This window comes from Panthera onca, chromosome X (assembly GCF_046562875.1).
Source record: "Panthera onca isolate mPanOnc1 chromosome X, mPanOnc1 haplotype 2, whole genome shotgun sequence".
In the NCBI taxonomy this organism is placed as follows: Eukaryota; Metazoa; Chordata; class Mammalia; order Carnivora; family Felidae; genus Panthera; species Panthera onca.
Genome location: NC_138357.1, coordinates 47,861,666 through 47,883,351, shown reverse-complemented (window position 1 = coordinate 47,883,351; position 21,686 = coordinate 47,861,666). Strand labels below are relative to the sequence as shown.

General features: G+C 39.2%; 1 protein-coding gene across 1 annotated transcript in view; it reads left to right on the top strand.

Annotated features, from left to right (window-relative positions):
* The window catches only part of CENPI (centromere protein I), a 91,281-nt gene that overhangs the window by 50,597 nt on the left and 18,998 nt on the right, over nt 1-21,686 (top strand). Inside the window, exons 15-19 of the mRNA XM_081792854.1 lie at nt 4,113-4,207; nt 14,718-14,853; nt 15,569-15,693; nt 17,544-17,592; nt 17,724-17,942. Of these exons, the coding sequence (XP_081648980.1) occupies nt 4,113-4,207; nt 14,718-14,853; nt 15,569-15,693; nt 17,544-17,592; nt 17,724-17,942 (624 nt within the window). The remainder of the gene's footprint in view (nt 1-4,112; nt 4,208-14,717; nt 14,854-15,568; nt 15,694-17,543; nt 17,593-17,723; nt 17,943-21,686) is intronic.

Sequence of the window (21,686 nt, the reverse complement as noted above, 5' to 3'; positions counted from 1 at the left end):
TGCTGTGGTGTATAACTGGAGTTAGTGGGCGGGGCCGCAGTCCGACCCGATGTCTGCCCCCAGCCCACCGCTGGGGCCACAGTCAGACTGGTGTGTGCCTTCTCTTCCCCTCTCCTAGGGGCGGGATTCACTGTGGGGTGGCGTGTCCCGTCTGGGCTACTTGCACACTGCCAGGCTTGTGTTGCTGGGGATCTGGCGTATTAGCTGGGGTGGGTAGGCAAGGTGCACGGGGGCTGGAGGGGCAGGCTTAGCTCGCTTCTCCTTAGGTGATCCACTTCAGGAGGAGCCCTGTGGCAGCGGGAGGGAGTCAGATCCGCTGCCGGAGGTTTGGCTCCACAGAAGCACAGAGTTGGGTGTTTGCGCGGAGCGAGCAAGTTCCCTGGCAGGAACTGGTTCCCTTTGGGATTTTGGCTGGGGGATGGGCGGGGGAGATGGCGCTGGCGCCTTTGTTCCCCGCCAAGCTGAGCTCTGCCGTCCGGGGGCTCAGCAGCTCTCCCTCCCTTTGTCCTCCAGCCTTCCCGCTTTCCGAGCAGAGCTGTTAACTTATGACCTCCCAGACGCTAAGTCGCGCTTGCTGTTGGAACACAGTCTGTCTGGCCCCTCCGCTTTTGCCAGCCAGACTTGGGGGCTCTGCTTGGCCGGCGAGCCGCCCCTCCGCCCCGGCTCCCTCCCGCCAGTCTGTGGAGCGCGCACTGCCTCGCCGCCCTTCCTACCCTCTTCCGTGGGCCTCTAGTCTGCGCTTGACTCCGGAGACTCCCTTCTGCTAATCCTCTGGCGGTTTTCTGGGTTCTTTAGGCAGGTGTAGGTGGAATCTAAGTGATCGGCAGGACGCGCTGTGAGCCCCGCGTCCTCCTACGCCGCCATCTTCCGGACGAATCCAGATTTCTTTCCTTTTAAAGGGAGATTCATTTCTGATTTTATATTTACCTTCTCAAAGAATGGGCTTACATTCTTTTCTCATGTTAGCAGGGAAGCTAGGTCATTGCTTACCTCCAGGTATTGGAGGGAGATATGGAAATGTATTCAGAGAAAAGTGTCCTCGAGTGGGGAGGGAGAGCCAGGATATGACTAGAATAAGAAGAGGGAAAGCATACTTTGAAGAATATGAAGGTATAGGTTTAGATTATCATGGAATAGAAGTTATGGAAACTGGAATTGAAAGATTTGGGAAGGTTGAGATCAATGAAAGAGGGAAAGAAGCACAGAGAAGTATAGGGTACAAGAAAGGATAAGTGATCAAAGGGTTTTCATTCTGGGAAAGTGGCTAAGGATAACAGCAATGTGACCTGTGGTAGAATTAGCTAAAAATTCATTTAGTTTATGAGGCTTTTATTTTATTTATTTAATGTTTATTTATTTTTGAGAGAGAAAGAAAGAGGGAGGGATGGAGGGGCAGAGATAGAGGGAGACACAGAATCTGAAGCAGGCTCCAGGCTGATAGCTGTGCTGATAGCACAGAGCCCAATGCAGGGCTCAAACTCACGAACTGTGAGATCATGACCTGAGCCGAAGTTGGACACTTAACTGAGCCACCCACGTGCTCCAGTTTTTGAGGCTTTTAAAAGGCAAAAGAGAAAACAGAGTAGAGTTTATGAGGCTTTTAATGACTTATTATCACCTTAGCTATTGTATAGCTTGATTACCCAGCTTAACATAATAAATAATGTTTAAAACTAATAGTTTCACATCTTCAGTGCTTTTGTTTGTGCTTAGCTAGTTGTGCCTATCAGTAAACAACTTTTTTCTTGAAGAATTTTGGTTGAGAAAATCCCACAAATCCACTGTAACAGTGTTTTTTTCATTTTGACATGTTAATTTTCTAATTTTTGTCCACATTGATTTATATCTCCTATATAATTACAAAAACAGTGGACATAAATTTAAAAATCAGAATACAGGGGAGCCTGGATGGCTCAGTCAGTTAAGTGTTCGACTCTTGATTTCAGCTCAGGTCGTGATCTCATGGTCGTGGGATCAGGCTCCACACTGGGCATGGAGCCTGCTTGAGACGTCTTCTCTCCCTCTCCTCCTCCCCAACTTGCACGTGCTCTCTCCCTCTCTCTCTCTCTCAAAAAAATCAATCCAGAATTAGTCAAATATAGTCAATACCTAGTCATAGTTCACAATAATGTATTTAATCCTTTTTCTGTTATTATCTCTAATTTGTTTCTTTGTAGGTATAGATAACTATATTGCTCATCTTCATAATACAGATTTCTTCTCTTGGTATCCATTTCCAGGAGTGAAGTTACTGGGTAAAAGGAAAGAGTTTGAACATTTTTAAGACCTTGTTATGTACTGCTATTCCTTTGCCATACGCGGTTCTTTGAGGGAAGATGGATATAATGGGTAGAGTACTTAAGTAACAAAGGTCTGGTAGCCATAGAGAAAGAATGGGGGTTTGGGAGATGAGACTAGAAAAAGAAGACTGACTAGGAGGATAAAGTAATCTTACAGATGTGAAGGCCTGGGCTAGGTAGTTACAGGGGGGTTGGAAGGAATGGAAAAGTTGGGCATTTTGAAAAGAAAAAATGATAGGATTTGGTGATGAAATGAAGCATGAAGGACACAAGATGACTTCAAGATTTCTAGCTTGGGATAGTAAAGGAACCAGGAATATTGTGCCTGGAGGAAAAAAGATGAATATTTTGTGGTTCTTTTCAAATAATTGATAGATTGTCCCATGGAAGGAGCAGATCTCTATGTGACTTCAGAAGGCAGTATTAGATATAGGGCAGTATCTTTTTTTTTTAAGAAACTTTTTTCTTTTAGAGAGAATGTGTGTGCATGCCAGAGTGGGGTGGGGGGCAGAGGGAGAGAGAGAATCTTAAGCGAGATCTCCATACTCAGCATGGAGCACAATGTGGGACTCGATCCTACGACCCTGGGATCATGACCTAAGCCGAAATCCAGAGTTGGTTGCTTAACCTACTGAGCCACCCAGGCACCCCACGGCAGTATCTCATTATAGATAGAGGAAACTCAAAAGGGAATAAAGGACTTTAAGAGGTAGTATATTTCCTGGTGTTGGAATAGGTCAAGCATAGGCTTAGTGGGTGTATCTACTGGGGATATTTATGTAGAGAAGGTTCTTATATAGGGTAGAGCTGTGCTTCTCAACCTTTTTTTTTTTAACCCATGTTCCTCTCATAAACATAAAAATCTCATGACTTTAATATGGGGACTGCGTGGATTAGAATAAGTGAGTGGGGAATGAAAGGATTTAGTTTTCTGAATATGACATGGTAATATTTACTACCTTTTCAGATGTTTAAATCCTTGGTTGACACCAAAATTGAACATTGTTTTAGGTGATTCCAAGGTCACTTTCAACTTGAACATATTTATAACCTGAATGCAAGGTGTCAGTTTCTTTAAAAAGTATTAATTGAACTATTCTGTGAAGTGAGCATCCTATCACTGGAGATATTCAAAGAGTATCTAGGCCATTATTTGTTAAGGATATGTGCGAATGCTCTCCCCCTGTTGTTAAGGATATGTAATAAAGGTTTCCTGTATTAGGTTTTAGGATGATATGGATAGCTTTCAAATTTATAGATACTATGATTTATCCTTATTAATGCTCTGGGCACACTTCTGTCAAGATTGTATTTGTATGTAAATGAGACCCTGAGAAATCAAGGCAAAGCCTGAGAATGACTAGAATTGTTTGTTTTCCACAGTTACAGAAGGTAAGATAAAGTTTATGACTGTCAAAAAGGGAGTAAATTGCAGTTGTGACACAAGGTGAAATGGATGGGAAACTCATTTCTATAGCAACTTTAAAGGATATCTAAGGGGAGACAGTAAGGGGTGGGTGATACTTTATTTGAAGATGTAATATATGTTATAAATTAATGTAATTTAGAGAAACAAGAGTCTGTTCCTGGGCTGATAAGCTGGGGGCAGTCTTGTAGAGAAAATGACAATATAATCTTGTACTTGGCATTCATCTGTCTCTTGGAGACTGATCAGGCTGGAGCAGCAGCTATTAGGTTTTGAATTAGAGGCAGTCATCTTCACCGCCAAGCCTCTGGTTTTAATTTGTTCTCGACACTGTAATGTGTCTGAATGGTTTTATGAATGATTTTTTTTTTGTTTTGATTCCTCAGTGTAGTGTTCTCCAGAGTCTGAAAGAACTACTGCAGAATTGGCTGTTGTGGCTTTCTACAGACATCCACATGAAACCTGTGATGGACAGTCCTCTGTGAGTTCTCTTACAACACTCCACAAGAGATGATCTGCATTAAAATGTTTGCAGATAGAGTTTAATAGTATGGCACGAGACCTTATTGTAAATACGTGGTCATAGCTTTCTTAACAAAAATGTTTTTGTTTCTTTTCGCTTTTCTTCCCTGTAATCTTGTGAGGGATGCTAAATTCTTCAAGTTCAATTATATAAATCAGAAACCAACCCCTAATCCTCTAAGTGACTTACAAGAGTTACTATAGCAAAACATTGGAGAACTGATGTTAAAACTTGCATCTTTGGCTTCCATTCAGTTTAGCTCACTTTATAAAATATGTTCTTACTTACATGTAAAGTCAGTTCTGATGATGGTTAGGAAAATCTGTAATTTTTCTGTACAGTTTTGGTTTTGGTTTCTCTGATGTATTTTGGTTACGTACATTAATGTCTTTTCACTTTAAAATAAAAAAAAGAACCCCAGCTTTCCATTATGTTGATTATTGTTAAATGTGCCCTTTTTTACTCTTTCTACATAAAATCTTTGGCTTCTCCTGTATTATCAGCCACATTATTTTTTAACATTAATTTTAAAAACACTCTTATAGAAAATTGCAAACATATTCAAAAGGACAGAAAATAGTACAGTGTTATCCTTATGTATGCATCATCCAGCTTTAACAGTTATCAGGTCATGATTAATTTTTTTTTTCTAATTTATAACACTCCTCATTTTCTTCTTTTGTTCTAGGTTTTTTTAAGGAAAAAGCAAAACCCACACATCATTTCAACTGTTGAAAAATGATAGCAGTATAACACCAAAAAATGAATAGCTTTATTTTATCATCATTTAAAAAATTTTAACTGGGGCGCCTGGGTGGCTCAGTCGGTTAAGCGGCCGACTTCGGCTCAGGTCATGATCTCGCGGTCCGTGAGTTCAAGCCCCGCGTCGGGCTCTGTGCTGACAGCTCAGAGCCTGGAGCCTGTTTCAGATTCTGTGTCTCCCTGTCTCTGACCCTCCCCCGTTCATGCTCTGTCTCTCTCTGTCTCAAAAATAAATAAACGTTAAAAAAAAAAAAAAAAATTTAAAAAAAAAAAAAATTTTAACTGAAGTATAATTGACATACAACATTATATTAGTTTCAGGTGTATAACATAGTGATTTGACAATTCTATATATTATACAGTACTCACTACAATAAGTATAGTTATGGGGCGCCTGGGGAGCTCAATTGGTTAAGCATCCAACTCTTGATTTCGGCTCAGGTCATGATCTCATGGTTTGTGAGTTTGAGCTTCTGAATCAGGTTCCGTGCTGATAGTGCGAAGCCTGCTTGGGATTCTCTGTCTCTCCCTCTCTCTCTGCCCCTCCCCTGCTTATGCTGTCTTTCTCTCTCAAAATAAATAAATAAACTTAAAAGATAAGTGTAGTTACCATCTGTCACCCTACAAAGTTATTGCTATATTATTGACTATATTCCCTTTGCTATACTTTTCATCCCCATGACTTATTTTATAATAGAAAGTTTGTACCTATTAATCCCCTTCACCTGTTTTGCCCATCCCCCTGACCTCCATCTCTTCTGGCAGTCATAAGTTCTCTATGAGGCTTTTTCTGTTTGTTTGTTTTTTGTTTCTTTGTTCGTTTCTTTTGTTTTTCCATATCTAAGTGACATCATATGGTATTTGTCTTTCTTTGACTTATAAAATTAGTTAATATCTTCAAATATCTAATTAGCATTCAAATTCCTTACATTATCAGTCACAGTTTATTTAAGCATAGGGATCCCTTAGCTTCAGTTGCACGTGGTTAGTGGTTAGCTTGGTTAGATTAGCTCCTATTTTCCTATGTGTTCTTATACCTATAGTGATCTCCTCCTTTGAGAGGAACATGGTGAATAAAAGCTTGGGAGTTGCCTAGAAATTGTTTTTAGTTATTCATATTCATTGTTGTAGTGTGTCCATATATCACATATGTCTGGTCACTTTTAGAAGGATATAGAATATTATGGGTAGTGAAAGTTTCTTGTAACGCTGTGCTCCTCAAAGTGATGACTGGGGACCAGTAGCATCAGTATCACTGGGAACTTTTTAGAGATGCAAAGTCTCAGGATCTATCCTAGAACAACTGAAATACGCTCTGGATGTAGGGCCTAGTAATCTATGTTTTAACAAAAACTTTGATAATTTTGATGCTAGCTAAAGTTTGAGAACCACGATCATGAGGAAATTAAATGTTTAACCTCTTCAAACATCTCAGTTCTATTAAAGATACTGTGTTTGCATTTATAATCTTTCGCCAATTTGCAGTGTAAATCTTCAGGTAACCCGATAGGGGAGGCTTCCATTTCTATATTTTCTTTCAAAAATACTAAATTCCAATCAAAGAACCTCTTTTTATTTTTTAAAGATGTTTATTTATTTATATTTTGAGAGAGAGTGAGTTCGTGAGTGTGGGGGAGGGACAGAGAGAGTGGGAAGGCAGAGTCCAATGTGGGGCTTCATCCCAAAGACAATGAGATCATGGACCTGAGACAAAACCAAGAGTCTGATGCTCAACTGACCAAGCCACCCAGGCACCCACCTAGGATCCTTTTTTGTTGTTGTTGTTAAAAGGTGATTCTTGGGGCGCCTGGGTGGCTCAGTCGGTTAAGCGTCCGACTTCAGCTCAGGTCATGATCTCGCGGTCCGTGAGTTCGAGCCCCGCGTCGGGCTCTGGGCTGACGGCTCAGAGCCTGGAGCCTGCTTCCGATTCTGTGTCTCCCTCTCTCTCTGCCCCTCCTCCGTTCATGCTGTGTCTCTCTCTGTCTCAAAAATGAATAAACGTTAAAAAAAAATTAAAAGGTGATTCTTTTATTTATCTATTTATTTTTAAATATGAAATTTATTGTCAAATTGGTTTCCATAGAACACCCAGTGCTCATCCCAACAGGTGCCCTCCTCAATGCCCATCACCCACCCTCCCTTCCCTCCCACCACCCATCAACCCTCAGTTTGTTCTCAGTTTTTAAGAGTCTCTTATGGTTTGGCTCCCTCCCTCTCTAACCTTTTTTTTTTCCTTCCCCTCCCCCATGGTCCTCTGTTGAGTTTCTCAGTATCCACATAAGAGTGAAAACATAATGGTATCTGTCTTTCTCTGTATGACTTATTTCACTTAGCCTAACACTCTCCAATTCCATCCACGTTGCTACAAAAGGCCATATTTCATTCTTTCTCATTGCCAAGTAGTATTCCATTGTGTATATAAACCACAAATTCTTTATCCATTCTTCAGTTGATGGACACTTAGGCTCTTTCCATAATTTGGCCATTATTGAAAGTGCTGCTATAAACATTGGGGTGTAAGTGCCCCTATGCATCAGCACTCCTGTATCCCTTGGGTAAATCCCTGGAAGTGCTATTGCTGGGTCATAGAGTAGATCTATCTTTAATCGTTTGAGGAACCACCACACTGTTTTCCAGAGCGGCTGCACCAGTTTTCATTCCCACCAACAGTGCAAGAGGGTTCCCATTTCTCCACATCCTCTCCAGCATCTATAGTCTCCTGATTTGTTCATTTTAGCCACTCTGACTGGCGTGAGGTGGTATCTGAGTGTGGTTTTGATTTGTATTTCCCTGATGAGGAGCAACGTTGAGCATCCTTTCATGTGCCTATTGGCAATCTGGATGTCTTCTTTAGAGAAGTGTTTATTCATGTTTTCTGCCCATTTCTTCACTGGATTATTTGTTTTTTGGGTGTGGAGTTCGGTGAGCTCTTTATAGATTTTGGATACTAGCCCTTTGTCCGATATGTCATTTGCAAATACCTTTTCCCATTCTGTCGGTTGCCTTTTAGTTTTGTTGCTTGTTTCCTTTGCTGTGCAGAAGCTCTTTATCTTCATGAGGTCCCAATAGTTCATTTTTGCTTTTAATTCCCTTGCCTTTGGGGATGTGTCAAGTAAGAAATTGCTGCGGCTGAGGTCAGAGAGGTCTTTTCCTGCTTTCTCCTCTAGGGTTTTGATGGTTTCCTGCCTCACATTCAAGTCCTTTATCCATTTTGAGTTTATTTTTGTGAATGGTGTGAGAAAGTGGTCTAGTTTCAACCTTCTGCATGTTGCTGTCCAGTTCTCCCAGTACCATTTGTTAAAGAGACTGTCTTTTTTTCCATTGGCTATTCTTTGCTGCTTTGTCAAAGATTAGTTGGCCATACTTTTGTGGGTCTAATTCTGGGGTTTCTATTCTATTCCATTGGTCTATGTGTCTGTTTTTGTGCCAATACCATGCTGTCTTGATGATGACAGCTTTGTAGTAGAGGCTAAAGTCTGGGATTGTGATGCCTCCTGCTTTGGTCTTCTTCTTCAAAATTACTTTGGCTATTCGGGGCCTTTTGTGGTTCCATATGAATTTTAGGATTGCTTGTTCTATCTTCGAGAAGAATGCTGGTGCAAGTTGGATTGGGATTGCATTGATGTGTAGATTGCTTTGGGTGGTATTGACATTTTAACAATATTCTTCCAATCCATGAGCACGGAATGTTTTTCCATTTCTTTATATCTTCTTCAATTTCCTTCATAAGCTTTCTGTAGTTTTCAGCATACAGATCTTTTGCATCTTTGGTTAGGTTTATTCCTAGGTATTTTATGCTTCTTGGTGCAATTGTGAATGGGATCAGTTTCTTTATTTGTCTTTCTGTTGCTTCATTGTTAGTGTATAAGAATGCAACTGATTTCTGTAGCCTGCAACTTTGCTGAATTCATGTATCAGTTCTAGCACACTTTTGGTGGAGTCTATCAGGTTTTCCATGTATAATATCATGTCATCTGCAAAAAGTGAAAGCTTAACTCCATTTGTGCCAATTTTGATGCCTTTGATTTAATTTTGTTGTCTGATTGCTGATGCTAGCACTTCCAACACTATGTTAAACAACAGCGGTGATAGTGGACATCCCTGTCTTGTTCCTGATCTCAGGGGCAAAGCTCTCAGTTTTTCCCCATTGAGGATGATATTAGTTGTGGGCTTTTCATACATGGCTTTTATGATGTTTAAGTATGTTCCTCCTATCCCGACTTTCTCGAAGGTTTTATTAAGAAAGGATGCTGAACTTTGTCAGATGCTTTTTCTGCATCGATTGACAGGATCATATGGTTCTTGTCTTTTCTTTTATTAATGTGATGTATCACATTGATTGCTTTGTGAATGTTGAACCAGCCCCGCAGCCCATGAATGAATCTCACTTGATCATGGTGAATAATTCTTTTTATATGCTGTTGAATTCGATTTGCTAGTATCTTATTGAGAATTTTTGCACCCGTATTGATCAGGGATATTGGCCTGTAGTTCTCTTTCTTTGCTGGCTCTGTGTCTGGTTTGGGAAACAAAGGAATGCTGGCTTCATAGAATGAGTCTGGAAGTTTTCCTTCCCTTTCTATTTTTTGGTACAACTTGAGAAGGATAGGTATTATCTCTGCTTTCAATGTCTGGTAGAATTCCTCCGTGAAGCCATCTGGTCCTGGACTCTTATTTGTTAGATTTTTTGATAACTGATTCAATTTCTTCACTGGTTATGGATCCGTTCAAGTTTTCTATTTTTTCCTGTTTGAGTTTTGGAAGTGTGTGGGTGCTTAGGAATTTGTCCATTTTTTCCAGGTTGTCCAGTTTGTTGGCATGTAATTTTTCATAGTATTCCCTGATAATTGCTTGTATTTCTGAGGGATTGTTTGAAATAATTCCATTTTCATTCATGATTTTATCTATTTGGGTCATCTCCCTTTTCTTTTTGAGAAGCCTGGCTAGAGGTTTATCAATTTTGTTTATTTTTTCAAAAAACCAACTCTTGGTTTCATTGATCTGCTCTACAGTTTTTTGAGATTCTATATTGTTTATTTCTGCTCTGATCTTTATTATTTCTCTTCTTCTACTGAGTTTGGGGTGTCTTCGCTGTGCTGCTTCTAGTTCCTTTAGGTATGCTGTTATATTTTGTATTTAGGATTTTTCTTGTTTCTTGAGATAGGCCTGGATTGCAATGTATTTTCCTCTCAGGACTGCCTTCGCTGCATCCCAAAGCGTTTGGATTGTTGTATTTTCATTTTTGTTTGTTTCCATATATTTTTTAATTTCTTCTCTAATTGCCTGGTTGACCCCTTCATTCTTTAGTAGGGTGTTCTTTAACCTCCATGCTTTTGGAGGTTTTCCAGACTTTTTCCTGTGTTTGATTTCAAGCTTCATGGCATTGTGGTCTGAAGGTATGCATGGTATGATCTCAATTCTTGTATACTTATGAAGGGCTGTTTTGTGACCCAGTATGTGATCTATCTTGGAGAATGTTCCATGTGCACTCGAGAAGAAAGTATATTCTGTTGCTTTGGGATGCAGAGTTCTAAATATATCTGTCAAGTCCATCTGATCCAATGTATCATTTAGGGCTGTTGTTTCTTTATTGATCTTGTGTCTAGATGATCTATCCATTGTTGTAAGTGGAGTATTAAAGTCCCCTGCAATTTACCACATTCTTATCAATAAGGTTGCTTATGTTTGTGAGTAATTGTTTTATATATTTGGGGGCTCCCGTATTTGGCACATAGACATTTATAATTGTTAGCTCTTCCTGATGGATAGACCCTGCAATTATTATATAATGCCCTTTTTCATCTCTTGTTACAGCCTTTAATTTAAAGTCTAGTTTGTCTGATACAAGTATGGCTACTCCAGCTTTCTTTTGACTTCCAGTAGCATGATAGATAGTTCTCCATCCCCTCACTTTCAATCTGAAGGTGTCCTAGGTCTGAAATGAGTCTCTTGCAGACAGCAAATAGATGGGCCTTGTTTTTTTTATCCATTCTGATACCCCACGTCTTTTGGTTGGAGCATTTAGCCCATTTACATTCAGTGTTATTACAGAAAGATATGGGTTTAGAGTCATTGTGATGTCTGTAGGTTTCATGCTTGTAGTGATGTTTCTGGTACTTTGTCTCACAGGATCCCCCTTAGGATCTCTTGTAAGGCTGGTTTAGTGGTGATGAATTCCTTCAGTTTTTGTTTGTTTGGGAAGACCTTTATCTCTCCTTCTATTCTAAATGACAGACTTGTTGAATAAAGGATTCTCAGCTGCATATTTTTTCTGTTCATCACATTCAAGATTTCCTGTCATTCCTTTCTGTCCTGCCAAGTTTCAGTAGGTAGATCCATCACTAGTCTTATCGGTCTCCCTTTATATGTTAGATCATGTTTATCCCTAGCTGTTTTCAGAATTTTCATCGTTGTATTTTGCCAGTTTCACTATGATATGTGGTGTAGAAGATCTATTCAAGTTACGTCTGAAGGGAGTTCTCGTTTCCTCTTGGATTTCAATGCCTTTTTCCTTCCCCAGATCAGGGAAGTTCTCAGCTATGATTTGTTCAAGTACACCTTCAGCCCCTTTCTCTATCTCTTCCTCTTCTGGAATTCCTTTGATACGGATATTGTTCTGTTTGATTGCATCACTTAGTTCTCTAATTCTCTCCTCATACTCTGGATTTTTTTATCTCTCTTTTTCTCAGCTTCCTCTTTGTCCATAATTTTATCTTCTAATTCACCTATTCTCTCCTCTGCCTCTTCAATCCAAGTGTGGTCACCTCCCTTTTATTTTGCACCTCATTTATAACATTTTTTAGTTCCTCATGCATATTTCTTAGTCCCTTGATCTCTGTAGCAATAGATTCTCTGCTGTCCTCTTTACTTTTTTCAAGCCCAGTGATTAATTTTATGACTATTATTCTAAATTCTTGTTGCATTGTATTGCTTAAATTGTTTTTGATCAATTCATTAGCTGTCGCTACTTCCTAGAGTTTGTTTTGAGGCGAATTCTTCCGTTTCATCATTTTGGATAGTCCTTGGGGTGGCACGGAACTGCAGGGCACTTCCCTTTTGCTATTTGGAGTAACTTGTGTTGGTGGGGGGGGGCCGCAGTCAGACCCGATGTCTGTCCCCAACCCACCAGTGGGGCCACAGTCAGACTTGTATGTACCTTATCTTCCCCTCTCCCAGGGGCAGGACTCACTGTGGAATGGTGTGGCCCCTGTCTGGGCTACTTGCACACTGCCAGGCTTGTGGAGTTGTTTTGATGGGATCTTGCGTATTAGCTGTGGTGGATCCGCAGGGTGCACAGGGGTGGGAGGGGCAGGCTTAGCTTGTTTTGCCGCTGGTGGTCCCCTGCAGGAGGTGCCCTGCAGCACCCGAGGGAGGCAGGCAGACCCGTTGGAGAGATGGATCCAGAGGAGCACAGCGTTGGGTGTTTGCATGGTGCAAGCAAGTTTGGTGCCGTGAACTGGTTCCCTTTGGGATTTTGGCTGGGGGATGGGAGAGGGAGATGGCGCTGTCCAGCGCCTTTGTTCCCCACCGAGCTGAGGTCTGTCTTTCAGGGCTCAACACCTCTCCCTCCTGGCGTCCTCTCACCCTCCCAGCTCTCTGAGAGCAGAGCTGTTGACTTATAAGTTACAGATGTTAAGTCCCGCTGGTGTCGGAACTCACACAGTCTGGCCCCTCCGCTTTTGCAAGCCAGACTCGGGGATTCCACCTTGCCAGGCGGGCTGCCCCTCCACCACCCTGGCTCCCTCCTGCAGTCCGTGTAGCGTGCACTGCCTCTCTGCCCTTCGTACCCTCTTCCGTGGGCCCCTAGGATCCTTTTTAAACTAGTGTCATAAATTTCGGCAGGGCAGTTAAAAAGGAGTTTTCTAAAAGTCTTAAACAAATGGACATAAGTGTAGATAACTTAAGTGTCATAATACCACTTGGCATTGTATAATATAGCTCTTATGCTCTCAGTAACTCCTTCTATTTGGCAATATGGATATTATACCATGTCCCTCTCATATGACCATATGTCACATGACTGTCAAAGAGGGAGTAAATTGTAGTTGTAGATCATAAGGAGGGAAGGATAGGAAGCTATTCTCAGCAGTGGTTCTCCATTGGGCATTTTTGGCTGGCACTGTGAATGGGAAGAGGGTGCTACCATTATTTAGTGAGTGGGAGCCAAGGATGGTAAACATGTTGCTTTGTGTGGGGAGTAGGAGGCAGTCCTGAACAGAATATTGTTTCATCTAAAGTGCCTCTGTGTCCTGTGGAGAAGCACTTCAAAGTATGCTGTTGTGAGCAATCATCATTGCTCAAATTATTTCAGAAACATTTGCCAGGTGCTGCCAAAAATCATACTTAAAATATAGTTTGCAAATAGCCAGTTGACAATATGGATGCCCACCTTTGTGACTGGTCTCCTAATCTTTTCCCTGTTCACTCTGACACTGATCCATCAGTGGGTGATGGTAGAGTCATTATCATTTCTCAGGCTCTAAGACTATCTGCCTTTCTTTATTTCTTGTGCATAACCATTGTTGGCCACCTAGATCAGAGGGTAAAGGTATGAAATCACATTTGTAAGTCTTTTCCTAGTCCACTCAACAGTGGATTGAAGAACAGGGTGAGTGGATAGATGAATTGAACTTGTTATTCCCTTTTTTCTTGAGATTTTTTTTTGTGATTTTTTTTTTTTGAAGAGAGAGAGCAAATGCATGCACAAGGTCCGGGGGAGGGGGTGCCACAGTCGGTTAAGCTTTTGCCTTCAGCTCAGGTCATGATGTCATTGTTCTTGGGTTCGAGCCCCACATTGGGCTCTGTGTTGATGGCTTAGAGCCTGGAGCCTACTTTGGATTCTGTGTCTCCCTCTCTCTCTGCCCCTCCCTGCTCAGGCTGTGTCTTTATCTCTCTCTCTCAAAACTAAACAAACATTAAAAAAATTTAAGTTAATATTTAAAAAAAAAAGTGTGAGAGAGAGAGGTAGCGGAGGTGGGGGGGGAGGGAGGGAGGGAGGGAGGGGGAGAGAGAGAGAGAGAGAGAGAGAGAGAGAGAGAGAAGTGAAATCAGGAGTCAGTGTTTAAGTGTGATTTAAAGAGACACAGTTTGGGGCACCTGGCTGGCTAAGTCAGTAGAGCATGCAACTCTTGGTCTCGGAGTTGTGAGTTCAAGCCCCATGTTCAGTGTAGAGATTACTTAAAAATAAAATCTTAAAAAAAATAAAGAGACACAGTTTATTGATTTGGGAAGGATATAATATAACCACATTTGGTTATTACTGGAAGAAAGATGCCAAAAATTATACTAATTCAGTTTTAGGATTGAATTGAATTCCAGTTAAAGTGAAATTAGTTTTAATAGCATTTCAACTCAGGAATTCAGGTAAAACTGAGTCTTGGTTTGTATACTTAGAAACTAATTTGCTGAATTCTGTGGTTCCTGGACATCTAAAGTCTGTCTGGAGCTTAATCTTTTTTCTCTGATGTTTACTAGTAGAGTAGTTGCTGGGCATGTTCTGTGAATTTATCTTAATGGTTCCGTGGAGCACTGTGTAGTTTTATGGTTAATCACTGTGGTTTAAAAAAAAACCTCAATTATACATTGTAGCACTGATCATTTTCTGGAATCCTTAAAAAACTTTTTGCTATATATTATTTAACTTTAGCTTGGAAATTGTGAAGACTTTTGCTAATGTGGGTCTGAGTGTCATGGTTTCTTATTGCAGGGATACCACTTTAGGTGGATCCATGAACACTGTGTCTGAACTGATTGACTACATAGGGTGGCTGTCCACTACTGCAATGCGCTTGGAAAGCAACAATACTTTCTTACTGCACTTTATTTTGGATTTCTATGAGAAGGTAGTACACATCCCATATTGTCTATTTTGATTTTTGTGTTGGCTGTCCGCTTTACTGGTCTATTTAAATTTTATGTACAACTATTAAGTTGGATTGTGACTATGTTTAACACAGTTAAAATAAGCTTCTTATTTTGAAGTTCATGATTAGATTCTCACCTAAATAACTGATTTACATAAAATGGAGAAACAAATGGTTTTTGTGAAAAGTTCAGGTACTGCTTTAATAGACATTCTATGATTATGGTCTTCTTATATTTTATAGTATTTGATGTGGACAAAACTATTATCGGAAGTAGCTACTAATCTCAGTTTTCTTGGCTTCCTCCCTGCACTAATTGTCTTGTGCTGTATATTTTAGAAGCATGCTCATTTTCCATGTTGATAGCTAACTAATATGATAAATCACTATTAATGGGACTTAATACTCCCTTAAGGACTCCCTTCTCCTCTCTTCCCAACTTAAAGCGCTCTCCCCAGAAAAAAATGGAATATTTTAGTAATGACATTGTAGAAATAATCCTTTATGGCAAGTTTGATGTTTAGTGAGGTACATTTTTAAGCAGGCTGTGATTACCTATTCAATTTATGAATCAGGCAGACTCAAATGTGATGTTCTATTATTGCTTATTCTCTATTGATAAATCTTTGGGTGAACTTGGTTGAGGGGTTCTGGGAAATAATATGTATACTGATGTTATCATTCTTCCCAAAAGGTATGTGACATATATATAAATTATAACCTTCCACTAGTGGTATTGTTTCCTCCGGGGATCTTCTATCCTGCTCTCCTCAGCCTAGATTCCAGTATCCTGAACCAGCTGTGTTATATCATGGACAGGTACAAAACATTTTTACTGTTTTATATAAATTAACACATCATACTTCTATCTTTGTTTTTCAACTATACAATAAATTATAATTTATACCCTGTAATATATTGTATACAATAAAATATTAAAGACAATAAAACTATTTTTATTTCCTGCCAGAACCTATTGAAATAGGAAACATGTCTTTCTTTTGGTAATGACCTTCTAATATGGGTCTATTTTAACTGTGTTTTTGAAATGTCACCATGGGGGATATGATTTTAAAAAATTCATAGTTAATGGTAATAAAAGGCACAGCATGAATAATATAGTCAGTGATATTGTAATAGCATTGTATGGTGACAGCTACAGTGGTAGACATAGTATAATGCATATACTTGTCAAATCACTGTGTGGTACATTTGAAACTAACGTGTGTCAGCCACACTCAAATTTTAAAAAGTTAAAAAAAAAATTCTTAGTTAACAAATCTTTTGTGCAGTGGTACTGGTGCCCTCAGCATTGTCCATTCTCATTGCTATGTCCTAAAGAAAAATTAGTTAGTTGCTGGCAACTAGTTTAGTTCTATGTAGTATCTCTGGTAAAAAGAACATTTTTAGGGCACTTGGGTGGCTCAGTTGGTTAAGCGTCCAGCTCTTGATTTTGGCTAAGGTCATGATCTCACTGTTTGTGAGTTGAAGCCCCGCATCAGGCTCTGTGCTGACAGTGTGGAGCCTGCTTGGGATTCTCTCTCTCCCCTCTCTCTCTGCCCCTACCCCGCTTTCTATCTCTCTCAAAATAAATAAATAAACTTTAAAAAAAGTGAACATTTTCTGGTAGATGAGGGGAGCTATTGCCAATTATATGAAACTGTAAGAGGAGTTTCTGATCCCCTCTAATTCTTTCACTTATAGACTTAAATTACTCTTTTTATTTTTTAAATGTTTATTTATTTATTTTGAGAGAGAGAGCACGCATGTGAGCAAGGGAGGGGTGGAGAGAGAGGGAGAGAATCCCAAGCAGGCTCTGGCCCTTCAGTGCAGAGCCTGATGTGGGGCTTGATCCCACGAACTGTGAGGTCATGACCTGAGCTGAAATCAATAGTCGGACGCTTAACCAACTGAGCCACCCAGGTGCCCCTGAAATTACTCTTTTAGTCCACAATTGTCGTAGACCCCTTTGGCATAACTTTAAGGATTATACCAAGGTTAGAATGTTTATAAACTAATTAATAAATTTTCTTGTTCCCAGGCAAGAAAAAAATAAATTTATAAGTTTCCCGTTTATCCTTTCCACTGTACCTTTTTTCTACATTAAGAGAACATGTTTTATATCAGTGACTGCTCTTGAGCCTCTATTAATTTTTTATAGTGAAACATTAAAAGCATTTCCTTCATTGGTTTTTCTTTTTTATTCAGGCAGCTAAAATTTACATATAGTTAAGTGCATATCTTAAATGTACAACTCAGTATTTGAGCATCTATTAACTTTTATCTTTAAGAGCAGTGTAGCACAGAAGAATAAAAACCTTAACTAGACAGCTGGGTATTTGTGTATGTCACATCTGCATATATTTACATTTAAAATGGACACTTTTGGGGTGCCTGGGTGGATCAGTTGGTTAAGCAGCTGACTTCAGCTCAGGTCATGACCTCATGGTTCATGGGTTTGAGCCCCACGTCAGGCTCCATGCTGACAGCTCGGAGCCTGGGGTCTGCTTTGGATTCTGTGTCTCCCTCTCTCTCTGCTCCTTCCCCATTCACGCTCTGTCTCTCTCTCAAAAATAAATAAACATTAAAAAAATTTTAATGTACACTTTCATGTTTACACATTTCAAAAGCATTCAATGTTCAAAATTTCATTCTGTTCTCCATTTTAGGTATCGTAAAAATTTGACTGCTGCAAAGAAAAATGAGTTGGTACAAAAGGTATGGATGACAAAGCTCTGTATTAAATCACCATTGTTGAAAAATTGAGTTTGGATATATATGATCTATTGGGAATAAGAAGGAAAAGAAGAAAAGATTATAATGAGAATATTTCTTTTCTTTCCCAACAGACAAAATCAGAGTTCAATTTCAGCACCAAGACCTATAAAGAATTTAATCACTATTTGACAGTGATGGTTGGTTGCCTGTGGACATCCAAACCTTTCCAGAAAGGATTGTACATTGACCATGAAGTCATAGAAAAAGCTGGAGTAGCAGATTATAAAAGCAGTTTAAATTTAGTTCATCACCCAGCTCTATTGAGTTATACAGTTTCCTTTCTGCTCCAGGTAAGGACGTTTAAAGGATTTTTAGATTTTATGTAGGAGTGCTATAATGGCAGAAATAGGAAATGCAATAAATTGTGTCTGAATTGTAAGACGTGTTCATTCATTCCTTTTTTAGTGTCAGCTAGATTTTTGGACATTGTTCTAGGTTCTGGAGGTTCAAAGTTAATTTAAGTAAGTTTCTATCCTCCCAAGGAGGATTATCCTCCAGGCTTGGGCTTGTGGCAAAGACAGACTTGTAAATATTATTACAGTATAGTGAGGTGAAATGAGAAAAAGGTACCGTTGTGAGAAAGATGGGGGAGTGATTGTTAGTTCAGTTCTACTTGGGTAGAGATGGTACCAGGTAAGAAATGGCTGTGAAGAAGTGGAAACTCTCATAAAATCCTTCTAGACAAATGGAAAATGTAGGCTACACCAAAGACTGCTGATTTGATGGCTGTCACTTTGCTGGCAGGGAGGGGTTCCAGTCTCCTTAGGATTTTACCAGCCTTGTCATTTTCACCACTATCAGTGACTTGAGGAATTCAAATGGTGTGCATATCAAATGTGTAAATGACACAATATGATGGGATTACAGATACACTGATAGAATCTAGATTCAGAATTCCCTTAACAGATTGGAACACTGAGAAATCTAACAAGATGGAAAAGAAATGTACAGGAGGGGGGAGATATTTATTGAATAAATGCTTAATATATGCATGTAATGAATCAGACAGTGTGGTAAACAAGACACATCTGGGTGTTGTCCTTGGTGTTTGCGGTCTAGTTAGGGTGGTGGTCATTAAATAGACATCTTAGAATAAAGAATGATGAGTAATATAGGGAAAGTACAGAGGACATTGAAAAAAATATACAGGGGTACTAACCCAGTTCAGGCTTTACAGAAGTGGTGCCAGTCAGAGCTTTGAGTGATGAGCATGATCTTGCCAAGATGGAGAAGTATTTGAAGAAAAATGCAAAGATAGATAAGGGATCAGTAGACTTTTTCCATTAGAGGGCCAGATTGTAAATATTTTAGGCTTTGCAGGCCATGTTGTCTCCATCAAGACTACTCAGCCTTGTCATTGTAGCATGAAAGTAGCAATAGACAGTGGGTAAACAAATGGGTTGAGTTGTGTTCTAATGAAAGTTTATTTACAGAAACAGGCATTGGGTTGGATGTGAGACCTGGGCCGTGGTTTGCTGACCCCTATTTAGAGCTTACCACGTTTGGGGAACTTACGTAGAATTGTAGGGCTTGAGCAGGGATTCTCCCTTAACTGAGAAGTACCCAGGGTGCTTTTCTAAAGTATACATCCTTGATGCTCCCACCCTGAGATTCTGATCTAATAACAATATGGTGACATCCAGAATCTGCTTTTTTAATATAATTGTTGTGATATACAACCAGGGTTGAGAACCACTAGTTTAGACTGTAGCATTATAGGATATGAGGTTTTGAAGTGTAGTCAAGGACCAGATGGTGAAAAAATTAGTTTGTAGGCCTTCAGAAACGTATTGAATGATTTCGGTATTTGCATTAAAATTATATTTTTAAGTACATAGAGGGATTTCAGAGGTGTATAGTTTAGTGATTTTCTGATATTCGTTCTTTCTTTCTCATCTTCATAATAATTTGTCTGATTTGTATATATATATATATATATATAAACTTGTTTCAAATTCATAGTATTTATATTACTATTAACAATGAGACTACTGGATGAAATTTGAAATAATTTTAGTTCTTTTTGCTTCTGGACTAAATCCTACTAATACTGTACAGAGCATGTACTGTATTTTATATACATTTAGGTATATTTGTTTCAGTTTCTTTTCATGCTTTAGAGGTTACTTTTAACATAAAATATGTAAAACATTTACCTAGTTCCAAATCTAAACTGTAGAAATGTCTCTTCCATCCTTGTCTCCTTCTTCTTCTCTCTTCTTTGTCTTTAGGTAGCCATTTTTATTGCTTCTTGTTTTAACCATCCAGTGTTGCCTTTCTTTAACTTAGTAAACATTGTTTTATAATCTGATAATTCCAGTATCAGAAGTGTTTGTGTGTACTGCTTGCCTCCTTTTTCTGCTGCTTCTTCCTCATATTGCTTAATTTCTTTGTGTGTCTGGTTATCTTTGGCCATGTGCTGGATACCTGGAATATTATCTGTAGAAGGAATCAGATTAGAGTGATATCTTCCTGCAGAGAGAACTTTCATTTACTTCCATAGATACCTAGGAGTGCTCTTTGTCTGGGACTACCCTAATACAAGTACTATGCCTAAGGTTCCCTTGATCATAGGTGGATAGACCAGCCTTTGAGAAGGCGAATTTATTTCTGATGAACTCTTACCTTGAAGGTATAGCCTTTTGAGTCTCTAGTTTAAATTGGGGGTTGGGTTATAAGAGTTCCCACTTTGGCAGAACCTGTGCTTTGACTTTAGTTACCTTTGCCCTTGGAAGCTGTGGAAGAAAAGCCAAGAGCGACTTTGAGAATGAGGTTTACCCATCTGGCTTCTCACGTTCTAGATACTGGCTTACCTTTCCATAGATTTTGGCATTCCTTACCATAGCATTAGGTCTTTGTTACTTTTTTTTACAAAACTTTTTTCATGTTGTAAATTTCAAACATACACAAGTAGAGAGAATAGTAAAATAAATCCCCACATACCCATCACCCAGTTCAGTCTCTACTCCCAACCGGTTTTAACCCTCTCACCCCACCCAGTTACTTTGAAGCAAATACCAAATGTTATACAATTTTGCTGTAAATACTTCATTATATACCTCTAAAAGATAGGGCACTTTAAAAAAATTAGTCTTTTTAAAACAGCTTTATTAAGATATAATTCAAATACAGTATAATCCACACATTTAAAGTATATAGTTCAATGGCTTTTAGACTATTCACAGAGCTTTGCCTTCATGACAATATATTTTATAATATTTTTATTATCCTGGAAAGAAAATCTACACCCCTTAGCTGTCACTTCTGTCTCCCCATTTCCTGCCCCCATCCTAGGCAAATACTAATCTATTTTTATATCTATGTAGATTCACTTATTTTGGAATTTCATAAAAATAAATTCATAAAATATATGTTATTTTGTGACTGGTTTCTTTTACTTAGCATAATGTTTTCAAGGTTTATCTATGGCATAGCATGTATCAGTATTTCATTTGTTTTTATTGCCAGATAATATATTTTTGGGGAAGATATATTTCATTTTGCTTATCCATTAGTTGATGGACTTTTGTGTTATTTCCACTTTTTAGCTATTGTGAATGATGTTTCTATAAGGATTTGTATACAAGGTTTTGTGTGAACATGTTTTCATTTCTCTTGGGGATATACTTAGAGGTGGGAATGCTGGATTATATGGTATAATCCATATTTAATTATTGGAGGAACTTCCAGACTGTTTTTGAAAGTAGCTGTACCATTTTGCATTTGTACCAACAGTGTGTGAGGGTTCTGTTTTCCCCATATCTTCCCCAAGACTTGTTATTCTTTTTTTTATTCTAGCCATCCTAGAGGGTGTGATACAGTACCGTATTGTGGTTTCAGTTTTTATTTCCCTGATAGCTGTTTATGTTCAGCATCTTTTTATGTGCTTATTGCCCATTGCCCATTATATATTTTCTTTGGAAAAAGGTCTGTTCAGACCTTTTGCCCATTTTTTTTTTCAACGTTTTTTATTTATTTTTGGGACAGAGAGAGACAGAGCATGAACGGGGGAGGGGCAGAGAGAGAGGGAGACA